Raw genomic sequence first — 20,919 nt, 5'->3', positions numbered from 1 at the left:
TGGCATCCCGTCCCTCTGACATATCAACTGCACCAGTCTGGAGGCACTGTGGCTGGAAGCCACTCAGATGATAGTGAGAATCCAGTCTTCTGTTTGTGCAGTGAGTCTGGAAAATGAGCTGGCAAATCTTGTAAACATCTGTCATGTTTTCATAGGAAAAAATAAAGAGTCAAATATATGGTTCTAGCAGACAAATATTCCTTGCATTCCAATGAGACTTACTACCATTTCCTATGGTGTAAAATAGTAGACTTCCTTTTATTATTTTCCTGCAGATAAGTTATCTTTTAAGCACCAAAATAAGATCTGAAAAAGTGTGGTTTTGCATGCATGGAGGTGTTTCAGATCTGCTGTCCCATTTATTTAAAACTTCTGTGGAAACTGGAAATTGATCCCATTCATTGTTCATTTGTGGTTAGAAGAGGCTCTTGAGTTTGCATTTGTGTTACGTGCAGGTGATGTGGACTGAGTGGTATGTTGCTTCCTCTTGATGTTGGTGAGGCATGATGCTAAAGTCAGTAGATCGTGCTTTGGTGCTTATTGCTAAGTGCTTTAAAGTTTTTTTTTCTTAAATGATCAAGCAGGATTTGTTTGTATGGCACATCTGTCCTTGAGAAGTGAGGAAATTGAATGGGAAAAGTCAAAGGACAGAAAGGGGAAGTTTTTTTGACAAATACTGTTGTCCTGACTTCACTAGTCTCTTCTGTTGAACTGCACTGGAGGAATCGAATTTTTTTCTGCCTCTTTCCATCCTTATTCTTCAGTCATTGCTTGTTTTCTCATGCTGAAGAGAAGTCTCATTGCTTGCAGATAAAGGAGCGACAGAGAAGAAGAATTGAGACTGTGACATTTTAAACATTTCAGTAATATATTTTTTTCAAAATATATTAAAGAAAATACTCAGGCTGTAGTGGCAGTCCTCTCCTGCTTGTCTTTCTCTGCTTTTTGTCTCTTGTATACCTCCTCCTCCCTTCTCCTTCCACTCAACACAGGGCTCTGCCAGAACAGAATACCTTTCTCTTGGCTGGGCTGCATTCCTTAGATTTTTTTTGCTTGTGAGTTTGACCATAGCTTTTCCTTCACAGTGCAGTGGTGATGAACAGTCCTCTGCAGTGCAGCACATCCTGGGTTGCTCAGGATAGTTGGATCAGTGCTGGAGTGGATTTAAGGAAGGAGTGAGGGAACTGTCTTTTCATATTGCCTTTGAACAGTTGCTTAACTTTAACAACTAGAGGAGACCGTTAGTTCCTGTCTTGAACCCCTTTCTATAACAACGGATGTTTGCTTTGTGTTTTGAAACATAATGCTTACAAGAAATGCTAATTTGGGATCTCCTTCAACCCACCCTGAGGGGAGAAAAAGAAAGGAGCAGCCAGCAGTGCTGAAGCAAATGCAGGTGCCAGTGCCTCTTCCCGGGGAGCCTGGGGCTTTCTCTGGAGCGCAGGCAACGTGCCTGTGGGGAGCAGCTGGCAGGACAGGCTGCCTGCCAGCGCTGTCCTCGCTGCCGCCTTCCTTCAGACCTTACTCTTGTGTCCCTTCCAGTGCAGTTTGCTGTTGCAGCCAACATTTTTTGCTACTCAGGAGGCCTGGAGTCGGCTGTAGTACTGCTCTCTGCTGCTGGGGATCTCCAAAGGCTGGGGCTCAATGGCTTGAGTGCGGGAATGCCAAGAATTTGTTCTTGTCCAAGTTGAGACCTGGCAATGGTGATTACATTGGCTTGGGTAGCTCCCTTTTTTTGTTAGAAAAGTACTTTGAATAACTGCATGTAAGCACTGTTTGATTGCACTTAGTGTCTAGCTGTGCAACTGTAACCTAAGTTTTATCATATTTGGTGGTATATGTGAATTTTTCTTTTTGTCTTGTATCAGATTATGTCCATGTTGCAGATGTTACAGCAATGAAAAAGCCAATAAGGAAAATGAGCATAAGCCAAATTAAAAAAACAAAGCAATATTTGTTCATATGGTACTTACACAATCACTGAGCTATAAAGCTACTTCTTGATGGAATTATGGTGATTCTATTACTACAAAGTAGTGCAATTTCTACATTACACAAAATATTTCACGCAACCACAAGACCGTAAGTTTTCTGAGATTTCCACTGGTAGTTTATTGCTCCCCCTGGAATGACCTGCACTTCTGTGGCTAGCAGGAATATACACCAGTTTTTCTCAACTTTGACATGTTATATGCCCGTATTTCAGGGGGAACAGTGAAGAGAGTGGTTTTCTCAATTTGTCTAGGTATTCTAAGCATCTACCTTTAGGATCATTATACTTATAAACCAGAAATGTTTTTAAATTTTTAAGTTTGTGGGTGTTTCAGGAAAGGACATGTTTTGAAATATCTTTTGAATGCACATACATAGCAAATTTTATTCTGTTAACAGTTTGACATTTTTTTCATAAAGTTTTGTTTTTGTTCGTGGAGTTCCACAAGTCAGAAGCCACTTTCTGTGAGATAGGTTTCCTGCGTTAAGCGCATCCTCCATTTAACTAATAGCTGTGTTTGTTTAAAAAAGCAAGTGATAAAGATGAGGTGTTTCTATCAGTTGTTATTGAAGAGGTGGTGTTTGATACTGCATTGTAGCTGTGCTGTAATCAGAGTTGTACTGGAGATTTGAGGTGAAGCTTTTTAAAGTTCTAGTTAAATGGTGGGGTCTTTTTACCTTTTCTTGCTATATATAGTGTGCAACAGTTCTTTTCAGTGGTATTTCAACCATCAGGCAAATGAAAACAATCCAGAGTCTTCAGAGTAATGCAGTTAATAATTAGTTCTAGAAATTGTCTTAGAAAAGCATGAACAGATGCCATCTCCTGGTTTGGAAGGCAGAAGGAATGTGAGAGGTCAGCCAGTTCCTTTAGGTTTGTAGTGATATCCTGGCTCATACAAGTATGCAGAAGTGATAAAATGTCAGACTGAGAAGGAGGGCACTATATTGCTGGTTTGAACAGGATTTTGTTTCTGAAAGCATATGATCTATAAAACTAATATATTAATTGGCCTGGTGCTACATCTATTTTAGCATGGGAATCTATGAGTTTTCTACCAGAGAGAAAACCAAATCCCTAAGGAGACTGTCATACCTTAATGGAAGAGCTCCTTCAAACTTACCTAGAGAAGAAAATAGTGATACTGGGCACACATTCAGGTGGAAGTCTGTGTCCGTGATGGTTAGCATGCTGTTTGAACATTACAGTGAAATGAGATGCCTAAAGGAATCCTCTGTTAAGCAGCAGTAGCAGAACATACAGAGAACATAGTGGGTGCAGAGCTCCTCTGCATACTTCAGGTTGTGCTGTATGGGGTATTGAGTGGTACGAGGATTTTAGATTCAGAGAAGGCATATAATTAATTTCATACTAAGGGCAATATTTCATACTCAGAACCCTTTATTTTTGCTGCTTGGTGCATACAGGTTCAATTGCACATCAGAGAAAAATAATATAATGATGTAAACACTATTTGTATAACTCATACTGTATTAAAAATGTAATATTTTAGGATTACTGTGTCTTGCTTATTCTAATTTTTAGTGCATTGCATGATTTTTCCAGTGTTGCAACTTAATCCCTGCACATTTGCATTTAAAGGAGTGCTCCAGGTGCACAAAAGTCATTGCCTTCTTATCCAGAGTGAGGTTTCACAGACTAGGATTGTCTCTGTGGCAGCAGTCAGCACATCGTATGGTAACACAGAAAAAACTTAGAAGTGAAATTAATGAAGGAAGATGGAAGAGAAATAGACAGTGGGGTAGGCACAGTAGCAGTTCCTCAGCTACCGTCAGTTTCAGTGGCTTAAAGTACTCTTTCTGTCCTTTTTTGCCTGCTTGGCTCTTTCTTTTTAAAGGAGAAGGGGTTCTAGCTTTCTGTATATGGTATCTAATTTTCCTCTTAGCATTATTTTAGGACTTTCCTTCTTTTCCCTCTTTTGTCTTAGAAGGTGACTGTGCACTCCATTCAAAGTAGGGAATTCATGCACAGTTGGATTTTCTGTAACTATCAGTAATACCAGTGACCATTCCCCATATAGCTGCCCTGAAAGGTGTAATGTTAGATGTAATGTATCCAGACAGAGTAAAACTGTTCTTAGGAAGGTGCTGAATGAAGCTGAAGATGTTTCATGGATTTTTCCTTAGGTTTCATCTTTTTGACTGGAGTAATTTCCAGTCTGAGCTCCTGAGCCTTGCTTTCTTAGTTTGAGGTTACCACTCCAAAGGCAGCACTGAATGGATTAGGTGAGCTCTTACTAATCTGCAGTGACTAAAATCAGCAGGTGATGAGTTCTCTAGGAACTCCTTTCACCAGGTGAGCTCTGAGGCAGGTAACCTTTAGTCTTTCAGTGCTATTTTCTACACTAAGCACTGCAATTTAGAGAATGAGCATGTATCTGTGACTTTGTGATGTCAGACTCATATACTGTGGCCTTTGAGTGCACATGAGAAATAGTTTTCGTTTGCACCTCATATGCTTTTAGGCTGCTTTATCTTGCTGTGGAAGTGTAAATAATGTTTTTAAAATAAAGCAGTGCAAGACTGGCTAATGACAATAGTATTAGGTACTCTTAAAAATAATAATTTGACCCATGACAGTTTTTTGTAGGAAGGTGCATGACAGTGGGATATGTAAGATTTTAAGCTGGAGGAGAGCTAGAAATGAAGCACATCAGTTGACTTAGTTCAGTGATGTATTTTTACACATGGAAATGCATGATGTCGGGAAGATGGAGGTGAATTAACGTATTGTATGGATTAATGCAGATAAGAAACACAGTATGTCATAGACTTCATTAGTTTCAAATAATGTATATAGTCTAAGGGGAAGTCTTGCTTTCAGGGAACAGCAGAATTTGATCATGTCTCTGGGTGTTACATGTCATGAACTGTGAAACAAGGCTTATGTACCTGTGCCTTGCAGCCTTGTTAAAATGACTATGTGGTTAAAGAAAGAGCATGCGTTTACATTTTAAGCATTGTGATTTATTTGAAACATAGCGCAAGAGATTCCTCACAAATACAGGCGACAGACTGTAATCACTGTGTGATGGAAAATCACTGAATTCTAAACACCCAAACATTCCAGTTTTTTGAAGGCATAGCATGCAAAGTGCTGTTGAGGTCTTTACAGTGCTGTCTTATATTTTCTCTGTCACTTGAGGCTCTTCTAGGCACATAAGGTATTCAACAAATGACATTATCTAGTGTATTTTCCTAAAGCACCCAGATAAGGAATTGTATGACAGGGAATGGTACTAACCTTTTAATGGTATAATGATATGATAAACCTAATGGTATAATGATATGATAAACCTAATGGAAGTAGCCTGCTTAAATAGTTGAGACTGGTGCAGTGGACATTTTAGAATACATTTAGAGTTTTGATGTATTTTGTTGATACTTGAAGTTTAAAAATAAGATTTTTTGAAATGCAGAAGGAATGTGAGAGGTCAGCCATTCCTTTAGGTTAGGGGAATCTCAGTCTTTTGTATTGTGATGCAGAATGCTAGAAAATTTGCTCTGTAAAACTATGAAAAGTATTTGAGGCTGCAATATTGTGGTCCTGTGTTGTGGTTACTGTGCCAGGCAAGTATGAAGCAGATGGATTTGGAGTAAAACAGTGCCTGCTGACAGGCAGCAAGCAGGTGGGACAACAGCCAAATGAGGGCTTCTGCTTCACCTGAGCTCTATACATTTTTATAAAGTTGCACCTCCGTTCCCCAAACACCAGCCATGAAAGTAAGAAATCAGAGAGTTGTGGTCAATGGGACGGAATCTAGTTAGAGGTGTGTGACTAGTGGAGTCCTTCAGGGGTTTGTACTGGGACCAGTACTGTTCAGTTTTTTCATCCATGACCTGGATGAGGGAACAGAGTGTAACCTCAGCAAGTTTGCTGATGACACTAAACTGGGAGGAGTGGCTGACACACCAGAAGGCTGTGCTGCCATCCAGTGAGACCTGGACAGGCTGGAGAGTTGGGCAGGGAGAAACTTGATGAAATTGAACAAGGGCAAGTGTAGAGTCTTGAATCTGGAGAAGAACAACCCCATGTAGCAGTACAGGTTGGGGGCTGACCTGCTGGAAAGCAGTGTAGGAGAAAGGGACCTGGGGGTCCTGGTAGACAGGAGGATGACCATGAGCCAGCAATGTGCCCTTGAAGCCAAGAAGGCCAATGGCATCTTGGCATGTATTAGAAAGGGTGTGGTTAGTAGGTCAAGGGAGGTTCTCCTCCCCCTTTATTCTGCCTTGGTGAGGCCACATCTGGAATATTGTGTCTAGTTCTGGGCCCCACAGTTCCAGAAGGACAGGGAACTGCTTGAAAGAGTCCAGTGCAGAGCCACAAAGATGGGTAGTGGAGTGGAACACCTCCCTTATGAGGAAAGGCTGAGGGAGCTGGGTCTCTTCAGCTTGGAGAAGAGGAGACTGAGGGGCGACCTCATCAATGTTTACAAATGTATTAAGGGCAAGTGTCTGGAGGATGGAGCCAGGCTTTTTTCAGTGATGTCTAGTTATAGGACAAGGGGCAATGGGTGCAAACTGGAACATAGGAGGTTCCACATAAACATCAGAAAAAACTTCTTTACTGTGAGAGTGACAGAGCCCTGGAACAGGCTGCCCAGAGAGGTTGTGGAGTCTCCTTTGCTGGAGACATTCAAAACCTGCCTGGACACGTTTCTGTGTGATGTACTCTAGGTGACCCTGCTCTGGCAGGGGGGTTGGACTAGATGATCTTTTGAGGCCCCTTCCAACCCCTAAGATTCTGTCATTGTGATTAGAAGTTTAGGTAATTTATATAAAATAATTTCGGATTATTTTAATAAATTTCTTTTGTGTTCTGAGCAGGTAATTCACAGCTTTACATTGATTATGAATATTAAATATTTTTTTATTTAAAAAATGTCTTTAAAATCACAATTTGGTATTTCATATATTTTTAACATGCAGTTGGCCTATGGGAGATTTCTATTGTGTCTGTAAATCTATGTTCCTGTCGATCTTTTACAGGTAAATATTACACCTTCCATACATTCCACTGGTGAATTCCCCCAGCTTCTCCATCATAGTATGAACATGGGATCCTTGCCCCATAATGAGTCATACTTGTTGGCTCAGCAGAATGGCAGCCCAGCTAATGTGCTGGAAGCATCGGTGAGATGCATTACTCCTCAAATTAATGGGAAGTCCCCTAGTGATGACTTTGAGCAGCTGATCAGAAATATGTCCCAGGTAAGTATGTTGTCTGGTAGCCACAAAGTATGGATCACTGATTATTTGGAAAATTAAAAAATGTCTATGTTTATTTAAAAGCAATTGAGTTATTAAGCAAAACATAGCTCGCTTGCTATATAAAACAAAAATAAGCTTTTAATTTGAGGAACAATTGGTAAATGAGAAAACAGTTGAAAAAGTAGCTTTGACATAGTCACTGCTAAGTTACTGTCCTTAGCTGGGCACTGTGCATCTCACAGATTGTCATGATCTTTCTGTGCTCATTGTAGGGCTGCCGCTCTGTTTGTGAGTGAGATGCTTTGTCAGAGCATCTCTTCTACGCGTAACTCTTTCGGAAATTTGCCATTATTTTCTAGTTCTGCTTGAGAGTTGGCCTGTGTCCTCTACAATTTTATAGACATACATATCCTAGTTTAGTCACTACTAAGCCTAAAATTAGTGTATTTGGCTGTTTTTTCCTGATTTCTTCTTCTGGGTTGAAATAACCTTTATTTCTCTAATGTTTCAAAGTTGAAACTTTTCTGTATAATAGTGAGAAATTTTAACTGAACAGCTATATTTCAGTTTTTAGCTAGTGAAAGTTTGTCCAGCTGTAGCTATCAAATTAGAAACTGATTTTCAAGTTGTTTACCACAGTTATTGCTGTTGCTTTTCAACATTTTAAACATTTTTACCCTTTTTTTTTTCTACTAAACAGGGTCGTCTTGTTGAGACCATTGAACTTATTAAACCCTTAAGTGGTGGTCTGGGCTTCAGCGTTGTGGGACTCAAGAGTGAAAACAGAGGAGAACTAGGAATATTTGTGCAAGAAATCCAGGAAGGAAGTGTGGCACATAGGTAAGATTACTACTGGAATATTTTGATGTATCAAGTGTTAGCATGATTGCTGTTTTTTTTGTGTTTTTTTTTTTTTTGTGGTGCAAGAGCACATTTCTTTCATATTCTAAGCCATACATCACAGTAGTTTTAAAATTGCTCTTCACTAGAATTTATGTAATGTTGGAACAGGACAGCGTATGATCTGTTCTAAATTGCAGAAACTACAGATGTAGTTTCTGTGGTTTGTTCAGAATATCTGCTTTCCAACAGGGAAAAATGCTGAGGTGGCCTGTCTGTGTCATGACTTCTAAAGCTGAAATGCAAATTTTGCCATCCTGGAATGTGCTGAAAAAAATTTCGTGCAAAAAACTCAGTTGTAACTAGCAGGACTGTTTGTTAGGTAGGGTTCCACTGAGCAGAAGCGAAACCTAGCGTTTAAGTCAAGTAGGGCTTGACCTAAAGTTGTTTGACTCTTAAAAAGAGGTATTCAAGTGAGGTTACCAGAAACTCGGCAATAAAAAGAGTTTGCTGAAATTATGCGTTAGACTTCAATCCTGATTCCACAAGTAGTGTTGAAAGAGATGGGTTTCTTCGTGAAGCAGCTGAGGGAACAAAGGAACTCAGTGGTGAATGGCAGCAGCAATGGTTCACTGCAGAGTGGTGGGTTGTATAACTATGTGTGGATTTGCTGATCAAGATCCTGGCCAGAGCTGCTTTGTGGTGTAGTCTGTATATTTTGTGGGGCAGCTGCGTCATCTCAGCACTGTAGGCAGAAATTTTCTGATTTTTTGTGGTCTGAACACTGTCCTTTTAACAGAGGGAAGAGTGTGGCCTACAGAGTTAATTCAGTTATATAAAATGACATGCTGTGTGTCATTACAGTGTTTTTCAATCTGCCTAAATTCCCCTTCCCGTTCCCTTTTACTTTCCTTCCCTTTCCTTTTACTTCTCTTACTCCACGAGCTGAGACATATCTTTACTCAGACCCTGACCAGTTCACTGTCAGGAAGAGAAACATTCAGCAACTGCTACAGGGATCATAAATCAGGAAGGCCCTGGCAGTCATCAGGTCTTTGTGAATACTTTGAAAACCAGTTCAAATTTGCAAGCAAAATACTATGGGTTGAAGCTAAATAGCACTCTTCCTGAATGCTGTTGTATACCAGGGCTTCTGCATTGTAGGAACTTGTAATAGTTTGACTCAGGATTGACAACAATGCTCTCGATCCCCTCTTCCTAACACACAGTGCCCCCATAAAGATCAGTATCATAACCCCTAGGATCACTAGGCTGGTAATTATATTATTATTATATTATATTATATTGTTGATTATGGCTGCAACTCTGTTGATAAACCATGAAACAATCACAAGAGCAGCTACAAAGAGCAGTATGCCCTTGGCTGCATACCACATGTACAATTGCATGTTTGGAAAAAGGTCCAGTAGATTCATTGCAGAAAGTATCTGTTCAGTTTTCAATCCATCAGGAAATTCAGCAGAACTGTTGCCCATTGCTATCTGAGGGATTCCTTCCATCAGAGATGGAATTTTGAACACTCCCAATTAGTGAAAAGTTATAATCTGGGCTTAAAATCGAGCCCCATGATATACTACTAATGATATAAGATATAATATATATAATATATAATGATATAACACTAATGATATAAGAAAATATATACAATTATATACAAATGTGTTCAGATATGTGCAAAAGCCTCTCGCCTCCCCCCACCCCCAGCAACTCCCCCAGCATCTCTTGAGCTGTGAACAGTCCCAAAAAATCCCAGAGCTGCTGCTGGAGAGAGAGCTGAGTGATGAGGGTCAGGAGAGCTCGAGCCTGGGGGTTGATGGTGATGGATGGACGGAGTCCTCCCGGGATGCCGGCCATGGATGGAAGAGAAGGGAAGAAGAAGCAGGAAGGCAGTTGTCTTCTGTGATCTCTGACCTTCCTCTAAGCTTATGTAGATGCATGGAATGGAATATCTCTGGCCAGTTTTGCTGTCTGTCTAATTCAGCCTCCTGTGGGGGGGTCATAGATCTCCCTGTAGTGTCTGAGTCAGCAGAGTAAAGGTGTGACCTTGGAGTCCAGGCAGTAATAAAAACATTCCAGCGTTATCAGTAGAAAGCTTACTGAAGGAAAAAAAAAAATCAGTAAAAGGAATAGTGGCTTCATCCTGGCTCAAACCAGGACAGTACTCACAATAGCTGGTGTAATAGGGATCCTTGTTTTTGTTGCTGCCCTCTGTTTTCAAGGCATTGCCACTTTGGGAAGCTGAAGGCAAGACTCCAGAGTTTTTGCTGGTTTGTTGCAGAAGCTATAGATGCAGTGGAGGAGGCAGAGAGTAATTAATCTGTGTAGGCTTCATGCACTTCCTTTGAAATAGGTCTGGGAAAAGGCTCAGTAAGTAATTTTACAGTAGTGCTTCTTTTGTTAAAAAGTGAAGTTACTTTCTAATTTGTTCTGGACTTCTTCCCCTTCCTTGAAAAGGGATCTGTTTAATGATTTTCTTCCTGCTTCTCTCTGCCTCTGCTTCTTTTTTCTTTTTTTTTTTTTTCTTTTTTTTTCTTGTTTTTGTGCTAAATAAAATTTGTTTCTGTAACATCCTGATGAAAGTGTGTTCCACTCCATGGCTTGATGAATATTCAGAATGGGTGCACTGAACAAAGTGGAGCACTTGGTCTGTTAAGCAAGAGGCTCAAAGTCAGGAATAAAAATAAGTTTCCAGGCTATGGTTGGGAGCAGCTGAGATCTAATACGCTTAGTCTTGGATGGGGGTACACGGAGAAGAAAGCTAGCTAGGGGGTGGTAGCCTGGGGAGAGTGGCAGTGGGATTAGCTTCAAAGGAAGAGATCACCAGGGTGCTGCATCAGCTGCTTTCAGCAAAACTGCAGGGAGAGATTAAAAAGTGGAGGGAATAAGGAACAGGTTATTAAAAATACTGGAAAACTGTCAAAATATTGTAATTTCTGAGGCAACACTTCTTTGATTTTTCTTGTTTGTTTATTTTGTTGTCCCGCTTCCCTGTTTACATTTGTGTGACAGAGATGGAAAGCTGAAGGAAGCAGATCAAATACTTGCTATTAATGGACAAGCCCTTGATCAGACAATTACACATCAACAGGCTATCAGCATCCTGCAGAAAGCGAAAGATAATGTCCAGCTAGTTGTGGCCAGGGGCACTTTCCCTCAGCTCATCAGTCCTGTAGTTTCCCGGTCTCCATCTGCTGCTAGCACAGTTTCAGCCCATTCCAACCCGGTGAGTATACCACAAACATCTTTGTATTCATTTCTGGATATGTATGTGCTTACTGCATCTAGCATTTTGAGATTTTTTTTGTAACATATATAAATTTCCTTCACAGTTCTTGAGGTTTTTCTTCTTTTATCTTTGTTGTACAAATACAACATGTTTACCTTAATTTATGAAGCTTTTTTTTGAGGTAGCATTAAACAGAATATTTTTTTTTTCTTTCCCTTCTGCTTGGGCACATAGAAATTTTTGAGGCATTGCAGTCTGATCTGCATCACCAGCTGGGTGGGTGCTTCTCTGTTTCTGTGCTGTCGGTTAGTTGTGGGGCTCAAGTAAAGCAACAAGAGACCTATCAAACTGCCATGTGTAGAGACACACTGTAGCACCCCCAGAAAACAGCTCTGCTACATTTCTTTACTTTTGAAAGCTTTTGCACATCTGGATGTAGAGAACACAGTTTAGAATCATGGGGATATTAACTGCACTTTATCTTCTTTATGTAATATGTTGTGGGATGAAATGGCCTGTCTTAATTTTCTGTAGGTTTTGGTGTTCAGTCATTTGTGACTGTTTAAGGGTGTCACTAATCAGAAGTATACAGAGCAGTCAATCTGGAAACAGCAGTACTTTTAGTGTTTCTTTTAATCACTAACATAAAACTTTTGGTGGAGGAATTTCAGAATTATTCTTCTGTGTGCAGGAGTAAAGATTATTGGCTTAATTTTTGCTGTTGGCACATGGAAGAGGCCTCTGCTCTTCCCGTGTTCCTCTGACACCCTCCTTTCTCCATATGATTGCCTCTGTGGTCTCTGAACAGCTTCCATTGTTTGAAAAAATGTTCCTTTCAAACCTGCCACAGCAACTTCTGTTTTTCTATGCATGCTTTTTTTTTTTTTTTTTTTTTTTTTTAAATACATATGTCCTTACTTTAATAACTTACAAACTGATGTTTATTCCTTTTAGGTTCACTGGCAACATGTAGAGACCATTGAGTTGGTAAACGATGGCTCAGGTTTGGGATTTGGTATAGTCGGAGGAAAGTCAACTGGAGTGATTGTTAAAACTATTCTCCCAGGAGGAGTGGCTGATCAGGTAAATTCGACCTGTCCTTCTGCATACCATACAGTAAGGTGTGAAGTTAGTCTTTACTTTTTAATAATGCCTTTACTTTTTAATAATTTAATATAATAATAATAGTAGTAGTTTTTTTCCTCTTAAGTGTAAAGCAGGAAGAGCAAGTTGGAATTTATCCACAGTAAAGGCATGCTTAGTGCAGGGGATCTGTGCATTTGAATGTAAAAGCTGGATTAGGATCTAAATCACATTTCCAGACCTGTGATATTACACATGTTTGGTTTGGATGCCTTTAGGCTCCTAATTCTTTCATTAATATACTGGTTGTAATCTAGGGGTTGGAGCAACACCAAACACATACCTGCTCTACCTGTATAGCTGAGAGCATCTGTTTCTCTCCACTAGGCTTACTGGAACTTGGACCAGGCACATGGCTTCATGTGTCTGCTTCAGGACGCTGGCTCTGCTCCTGCCTGAAGCTCTCAGAATTGTGTGTAGTGATCACAAGCCATTTAAAACTTGTCCGTTGGACAGGTATCTAGGGCTACATTGTTGATGGTCATGGCTTGAATAGACAAGGAGGCTTGTCAGTGTTCGAGCCACAGAACTAGTGGCCTGGTAAAGGGCCTGGACAGAATTGACTGCCACACTCTTTCCCTGAGCAGGTAGATGGGTTCCTTTTACAGACTTCTCTCTTTAATGCGTTTTTTATGAGCTGAATTCATGTGAAGCTTTTTTATTGGTTATAGGTAAACCATTAGGAAAGTAAACCAGTGTAAAGCAATATAAATAACTGGATCACAGTAAAGGAGAAATGTATGTTATGGGTAATCCTGAGGGCCAGTTTTAAAATAGAAGTGTGAAACTGCATGTACATTTGTACACTATCTTTTGGAAGTGTGTTTGGAAATGAAACCTGAAGTTCTTCAGTCTGCATGCAGTTGTTAAATACCAGTAGATAGCAATCATAACTACCTGGTTTTTTTCTGTGCTTGGTTAACTGCTTGAAAAAGGCTGTCCTGGATATTTCTGGAGAAATTGCTAGTAAAATTAGTATACCATTAGGCAACCTACTTTACTTCTCCATGTTTTTAGGATATCGACTTGGCATCCAAAAATGTCACCTTGTTCGTGTGTCTTAGAAATGACTGAAGCTATGTGGTCTTTTTCTAATTGTATGGTGTGTGAGAGAAGCGGCAGGATGTAAATAGATGTTTTTTTCATCATTATGCTTTGTCCAGCATGGGAGATTGTGTAGTGGAGACCACATCTTGAAAATTGGTGATACAGACCTGGCTGGAATGAGCAGTGAGCAGGTAGCACAAGTTCTGAGGCAGTGTGGAAATCGAGTGAAACTGGTAATTGCAAGAGGTCCTATTGATGAGCCACCTCCACCAGCAGTCCCTCCAGGTACACCAGTGCCCATCTCCACACCAGAGAAACAGGTAAGCAACAGTGAACTTAACTCATGGCAAATTTCTACTTCAAACTTCCTTTTCTTTTAACTGCTATTCAAATGTCTTTCATTCTTATGTTCTCAAAAGCCAGGATTTTCTTTCCCAGTAGCAGTATTTTTACTTGATAGTCTGGGAGATCTTCATGAGTCCACAATGCAAGGAACTATATGCTTGAAGCCTTTTTAGACCAAGGCTTAGGACTTGTGAATAACTTTTGGTTCTGGGTTGCTTGTGATTGTTCAGTAATATGTCGGGAACAGTTGAGGCCATGCAGTCTTTTCTTCAGACAAAGCAGGCTGGCTCTGTAGCATTTCTCTGTCCACCAATCCTTTACCTCTCCAGGAACATTTCTTAATTCCTTATCAATGCAACCATCCACCACACAGTTCCTCCCTATGCCAACCAGCACAAAGATGCTTCTTCTTCTCTACTTCATCTGGCACTGCTCATTTGCTAGACATCTTCCAAAAAATGTCGGACAGCTGCTACCTTTATTCCCCTGCTGATGGTTGTACCCTCTCTGCTGTTACTCCTTGTGGGAAACTGTTCTTTTCTTCCCCACATAAGTCTAAACAAAACTCCTCTACAACTGTTAGCCACTTAAGAATGCTGTAAATATTACCTGGTCCTATCAGCTCAAAAACCTCTGTGAAGTAGGTCATTGGCATGTTAACAGCAAAGCCTGGTTCCATGAGAGCCAGGAACAGTAGTGCTTTATAACACACAGTTATGACCAGATACGTTTAAATGTGAAAACATGGAATAATGAGAGAGAAAAAGGTGGCTGGTTTTGAGCCTGCAACTAGAAGAATTTATGCTTTACAAAAAATTGTTTGTTTTACTTTTTCCTGTCGTTTTTCTAGCCACTTTCTTCCCAGTTGCAAGTTACATTTCAGATAGGTCACTTTGGAAATAAAAAAGCCTTTACAATATTTGCATGATAACTGTTATTTTGCCTCTGTCTGTTATAGTGGTATCTGTTGAAAAGAAACTTATTCATCCCCCCTATTGTGGCTATAAGGCAAAGAAGGTTAATTGTGACATGGAGTCTTCTGAACATCTAAGAGGAGAGGCAGACTGCTACTTTTGTGTCTCTACAGCACTGAAAGGCATGAAAACCTGGCTGTATTTTAGATAAAGGGATCAGTATGGAGTGGAGTCCAAGTATTCTTTATCTGAAAAGCAGCAGTCTGAAAAGAGAAACTGAATTTGCTAATTTCATCTGTGTATATTTCTTCAGTATTTGCTTTTTAAGGTTGTATGATGCAATGCTGTAGGCTGTATCTGCTCCAGGGTATATAGGATTTCTAGTACTGCCGAAATAGCTCAAAGACACCAAGAAGCAAAATCTGACCTTTTTGCTACCTTCCTCTCACTTTCCATCCTTGTCAATACCTCATCCCTGGTACATCTTTCCTGGGAGAAGGCAGGCTATTTTTAAACTACTTCTGCTGGCACAAAACTTTGTTCTGGGAGGGAGCACCCTGTTAATGGTGCTGCAAAACATTATTACTTTGGTTCTGGATGGAAGATGATGATGGAAACAGCTTGGTTTGTCTGTTTCTTCCTGAAAAATACAAGATGGTACTCCTAAAGCTATTTGTGAGAGCAAAATGGCTTTCCAAAACAGGCAGTTCTTATCATGTCCATTTTGAAAATTCATGAGGTTATAGAAATTGGAGCAGTTTTTTGGTGACATCATCTGGGGCCAAAAGAATCCTGTTTTAACAAGCAGAGAGGTAATTAAAACAGTAGAAATTTATTTTGCTTGTGATTCATTTTGGTTTTGAGTAGAGTTGTTCAGATAAAGAACTGAAATAAAATTCTCTTTTGGTGAACAGTAACATAGGTCTCCTGAAGTTGTTTATTTTTTGGCACATGCACATACACAGTTGGTCAAACTGAGTTTTTTTAGTATCTGCCTGGTTGCTGCATTGGCACTTTGAAAAAAAATTAGCTGATATTTCTTATGCAGAAAATGAGGTAGGAGTGTAGCAGGATCTTGATAGATTTGTACTATATTTATGAATTCCCATTTTACATACGTACATAAATATTCATTTCATATAAGTACAATTGTATTGAAGCCTGGTATATGTAATCATATACAGATATATTTCAGCTGTGGAAGTTGCGCATAGGCATCTGTTTTAGACAACTGAAATATTAATTTTTTTTCTAAAGACTTTCTTGAAAGTTGAAATTAAATTTTAGAAGTTGATTTTTGTTTATTTTAATATGAAAGCAATATTGTTGAAACGGGATTTTAGTATTTATTGTGCTTTCACTAATAATAAATATGTAGATTGATGACCCAAAAATTTCTTTGTTATTGAAATTCAGAGGGTGAATTCAATAGGTGTTAGCAAATACTGTCATTATTTAACTAGCTGGAAGTATAATTGCTGCTTTCCCAAACAGAATTTTTAAGACTTTCAAAACAAGAAACGTAATTGCCTTCGTAGAAGTAGCTTTTACTGTGTTTTAAACTTGGCATGCATAGGCAAAAAAAAAGCTCTAATTATTGAACAGGAATTAAAAAGAATAGAATACAAAATGCAAAATAGATCTTTTTTTTCTTCTTTTAAATAACACAGCAGTCTAAAGATGGTTCAGAGGAAGTCCCAGAAGGGCAGCAAGCTTCATATTTTAATGTTTAAACATGGTTTGTGCAGCTTACTATACAGTAAGTTAATTGTTTGATTTATAGAAATTTTACCAGTAATTTTAGACAGCAAATAATGATTTTAGAAGTTAGAGGGTAATGTCCAAGGGACAGTGTGGCGTGGAGGGCATGAGACCTGCACTGCTTTACAGTGAGGAATGTTACCCATGCCTAGTTTTTCTGCTGAGTACCAAGTAAGTGCAGAAGCAGAGTTGGTATTTATTTTTTTTTTACATTTGTGTGTAGTTTTACCTGGTAATTACAGCAAAGAATGCAGTGGATCTTTAAAGAAAAAATTCTTTCTGATCACACTTTTCTTATTAGGCAGATGCTTCTGTTGAAGATGGGGAGAAATTTAATGTTGAACTCACAAAAAACACGCAGGGATTAGGAATAACTATTGCTGGTTACATTGGAGACAAAACATCAGGTAATGATACGACTCCTGCAGTTTACTATACAACCTGTTGTGTACTGAAGTGCATGTTCATCAAAGAGCTACTTCTAGTTTTGATAAAACCTTGCTAAAAAAACCCTTGACCATCTTAAATACTTTTAAAATTTGTAAATAAAAAGGCATTGTTTACGTTTTGTGAGAAGGACATTCAGATTAGAAGCAACAAATTTTGTTATAAAATCCCACTTCAGTCTAGTGTTGTACATTTTTATATTCACTCTTGGCTGAAACTTGTGTGCTTTTGCAAAATAATTCTAAAATAGATTGAGCCATTTCTGGATGAGCTTTTTTGAGTTACGTTTCAATATTAAAAGGTTCTTACAAGAAAATACATTAGTTTTATTAGTAGTTTTAGGATAAACTAATTATTTTGTAACCAATGTGTGCAGTATTGCTTGCAGATCAAGAATTCTTTTGTGGCTTCTGGAGAGTAAATTTTTATTCATGTCTGGGCTGTTACAATAAATTAAAAAAGTGGATATAAATAAATAAAAAAATAGATGAATCAATGTTTATGTACAGTTATGTTTTTCCTTTGTCATTCCCACTGCTATTTTCACAAAAGAATGATCCAGATCTCTGCTAGGCCCCAGTAGCAGCATTCAGCAAATGCCTGCTAGGAAGGGAGAGTTGTCGAATGAGTTGTAAAGCTTCTCAGAGAGCTGTTAGTTTTGCCTTTACCCATGTAGATATTGTTAGAAAAACATATTGACAGATATTTCCCATGTTATTGGCAGTTTCTAGACATAATTTGTTGGCTTTGAAAAGCTCGACTAAATTTTAACAATCTGTAAATTCACACTTTAGCTGTTTCTCGTTGAATCATTAAAAAACAAATTACATTGTAGATTAAATGTGATAGGTCATCAGGGTGAATTTTAACTGATTGGAGTATCAGCAATCTTGGATTTTAAAATACTGTGCTGCCTGTAACAGCATTAGAAAATATTCTTGCCTTAGGAGGTGGCTGGGCATCTCACTTAATTTGTGGCTTAACATTAAGGTAAAGAACAACTTTGCTGTCAGAGAAGCAGCCATAAAACTACTGGACAACAGTATCAGCAGCTGAATCTTTCATAAACAACAAACAGCAACTTGTCAGGTTACCACACAGTTGTTACAGGGTATTAAAACACTTGGAAGTTAGTAGAACCATCCATTTAATTATTCACAAAACCAGAGAAAACAGCAAATTAAGAAGAAAAAAAACCCACAACAAACAACAAAAAAACCAGAATAGAATTGTCAGTGTCATGACTGAAATATATTAGTGGTATTACTCTTCCTAAGCTAAATATAATCATGAGAGCAAAACATAGATTTAGCTTCCTTAGTTAGCTTCCTGCTAACTTTTGTCACATTGAGGCCCAGTAAAAGATGAGTTTCAGGTCTGCAAAGGCACTGGGGTGTCCTCACAGCTGTTAAAATTCATTTTGTCGAGGATTCTCTTCCCATTGAATGTATTAATTTAACAGAGTTGGAACATTTTTTGAGAGCGAATAGATTCTGTTAAGATTTCTGTTACAGGTGTTACAGGCCCATGACACTCAGACCTGATTTAATGCCAGTTCATGCTAGTATTTGTCTTGATTTCATGTGTATTATGTAAAGTGTGCACTCCATAGATTTTCAGTTTACTGAGCTGTTGAAGTTGTTTCAAATTCCAGTGAGTTTTTTTTTCTTTTCTGACATAGATTTCTTTTTGTAAAATGTCTCTTCTGTAAGTGTTTTATATAGGTGACTTTTCCTTCTGATTCAAAATCAGTAACTGTTTACAATGGTTCGGTTTTGCTATTTGGATTTTTTTTCTTCTTTTGTGTCTTTTTTTTTTTTTTTTTTTTCCCTAAATTAGTTCAAACACTGACATGCAGCTGTAGTTAAAAGCCGGTTCAAATATAAGTTCTAGTCCTGCTTGCTTATATGTTTCTGCATTTGGTTATCCAATCATGCATTACTTAAGCAGTTGCTAAGTACATAGAAAATACAGAATTTACCAAATTGAATTTTCTGCAGTTTTAAGTTTGACCAAGAGTCAGAGGTATGTTTTTTGTCAATGTTCATTTCAACATTTGGATTAAAATATATTAGCATAATTATTTTTCTGTAACAAGAATTGGTAATTTACAATGATAAGATTTTGAATGAAATCTGGACCAATACAAGCTGACAATCAGGCTCATGCTTTAGGAAAATAATAATATATATGTTTTACTTAAAGCATATACATTTGGGATGATTCTTTCCTTATCTTACTTGGAGATTGTGGGGTTTTTTTCCTCTTTGGCTGGTGGCATTAGTGGGAGATTGTTACATTATCTAAATTGTTTCTTAATAAATTAGGTAATTTAATTTTCTCTGTTTTTTCATCCCAGAACCTTCTGGTATCTTTGTGAAAAGCATTACAAAAGGCAGTGCTGTTGAGCAGGATGGCAGAATTCGGGTGGGAGATCAAATTATAGTTGTAAGTAAATAAAGAAAATTTATTACTTGTCTGCAAAACTCCAGTTCTTAAGTGATAAAGAAATGTTCATGTAGTACTTCTTTGAAACATTTAGGATTAGTGTTGAGATAGTGAGTCCCTTTTTTGAATTATCTTTCTCATTGTCTACTTGTGTGTAACTTGTGTTTCTTAAGAATATTGTGTTGTATGTGTGTTTCTTATCAGTAGGAGCTTTGAGACTGCTTAGGAAAGGGAAAGTTTCAAAGTTTGATTAAGATTAAGCAGCTGTTTCCAAAATTATTGTTAAAAGCATGCCATTAAAGCTTTTTATGCTTAAAGAAAGAAGAAAACGTTTTCATGCATAAGATGTTAGTTCTGTGGCAAAAAAGCAGGTCTTAAGTGCAGGAACTGTGTTTTTGTGTGAAGGTAACACTAAGAAAAAGTTACTGTCTCCCTCCAAATACAGATGTGTGTCCATATTTGTATGTCGAAGTATATATGTTTTTTGTAATGATTTAAGTGCTGAATATGAATGGCAAAAATTATTATTCCACAGTTTGATTTCTTCTGCTTCTGCAGAGTCAGAAGGAGAAAAAGTTTTGAGTGACCTCAGACAAAAGAATAATAAACATTTTTTTAAAGTATGGTTTGCTTAAATGTAGCAGAAAAAATTAAATAACCCCAGCTCAGTTTCGTTTAGTTTATATTTAGAAGAGCACCAGAGTAGGAAGAATTTCAGAGAAGGGCAACAAAATCATTGAAACGGGGAGTCATCCTTCACGGAAGTGTAATTAAAATAATGGAATATATGTGTTCTATAGATAGACTGAAACAGCTACAGGAGTCAAGGAATATAGTATTGTTAGAAGTATTTCAGAAGGTAAGGGCCCAAAGGGGTGAGATTGAGAAAGAATAGGTTAATGTGGAGTTTGCAGGGAGAAGGAGAATAAAAAATGTTGTGTACTAGAGGATGAAACTGAGCAATGCCAAGGTCTTGGAGTTCCAGAAAAAACAGCTGGATTAATGAGATAATGCGGTAGCTTAAAACAGAATAGGCCAGAATCTTGTTTAAAATGATGGACCAGAGATAACATCTGGCTGGCTGGCTTGAGCAGTGTTTGATTGGGAAATTGGACTTCATGGTATTCAGTAATAGACTTCACTGTGTCATATGTTTGTTTGCCTCACAATGACTACTCTCTAGTACTTCCTAATACCACAGACGGATGTGTGTCCTCACACCTTCCCTTCTTCAGCTCTCCTGGCGACAGCTATATTGTTTTATTCACCCAGTGTTTTCTCCTTGGAAGTGGAAACAGCTGGAGCAAACAGGCAGGCTGTGTAGCGTGCCCCACACAGCATCTGCTGTGTCTTCTTCCACCTTGCAGAGCTGATCTGTCTGGCTCCATTGTGGTGGGCACCCAGAGTACCTCTCTCCACTTTGCTATGGTGTTGGATTTTTACCTATCTCTGGATGTATTTACTGTATCAAATGTCATTAAGTTGTGCAGGTTTTTGTCCATG

General features: G+C 38.5%; 1 protein-coding gene across 11 annotated transcripts in view; it reads left to right on the top strand.

Annotated features, from left to right (window-relative positions):
• The window catches only part of MPDZ (multiple PDZ domain crumbs cell polarity complex component), a 95,734-nt gene that overhangs the window by 12,613 nt on the left and 62,202 nt on the right, over positions 1-20,919 (top strand). For all 11 annotated transcript variants that reach the window (XM_051642125.1, XM_051642124.1, XM_051642122.1 and 8 more), the window contains exons 4-10: positions 7,003-7,224; positions 7,925-8,064; positions 11,095-11,308; positions 12,266-12,394; positions 13,618-13,821; positions 16,823-16,928; positions 19,328-19,416. In XM_051642125.1, coding sequence (XP_051498085.1) covers positions 7,003-7,224; positions 7,925-8,064; positions 11,095-11,308; positions 12,266-12,394; positions 13,618-13,821; positions 16,823-16,928; positions 19,328-19,416 — 1,104 coding nt within the window. The remainder of the gene's footprint in view (positions 1-7,002; positions 7,225-7,924; positions 8,065-11,094; positions 11,309-12,265; positions 12,395-13,617; positions 13,822-16,822; positions 16,929-19,327; positions 19,417-20,919) is intronic.

This window comes from Apus apus, chromosome Z (genome assembly GCF_020740795.1).
Source record: "Apus apus isolate bApuApu2 chromosome Z, bApuApu2.pri.cur, whole genome shotgun sequence".
NCBI classification, from domain to species: Eukaryota; Metazoa; Chordata; class Aves; order Apodiformes; family Apodidae; genus Apus; species Apus apus.
Note: the sequence above shows the minus strand (reverse complement) of the source record. Positions and strands in the feature narration are given on the sequence as shown.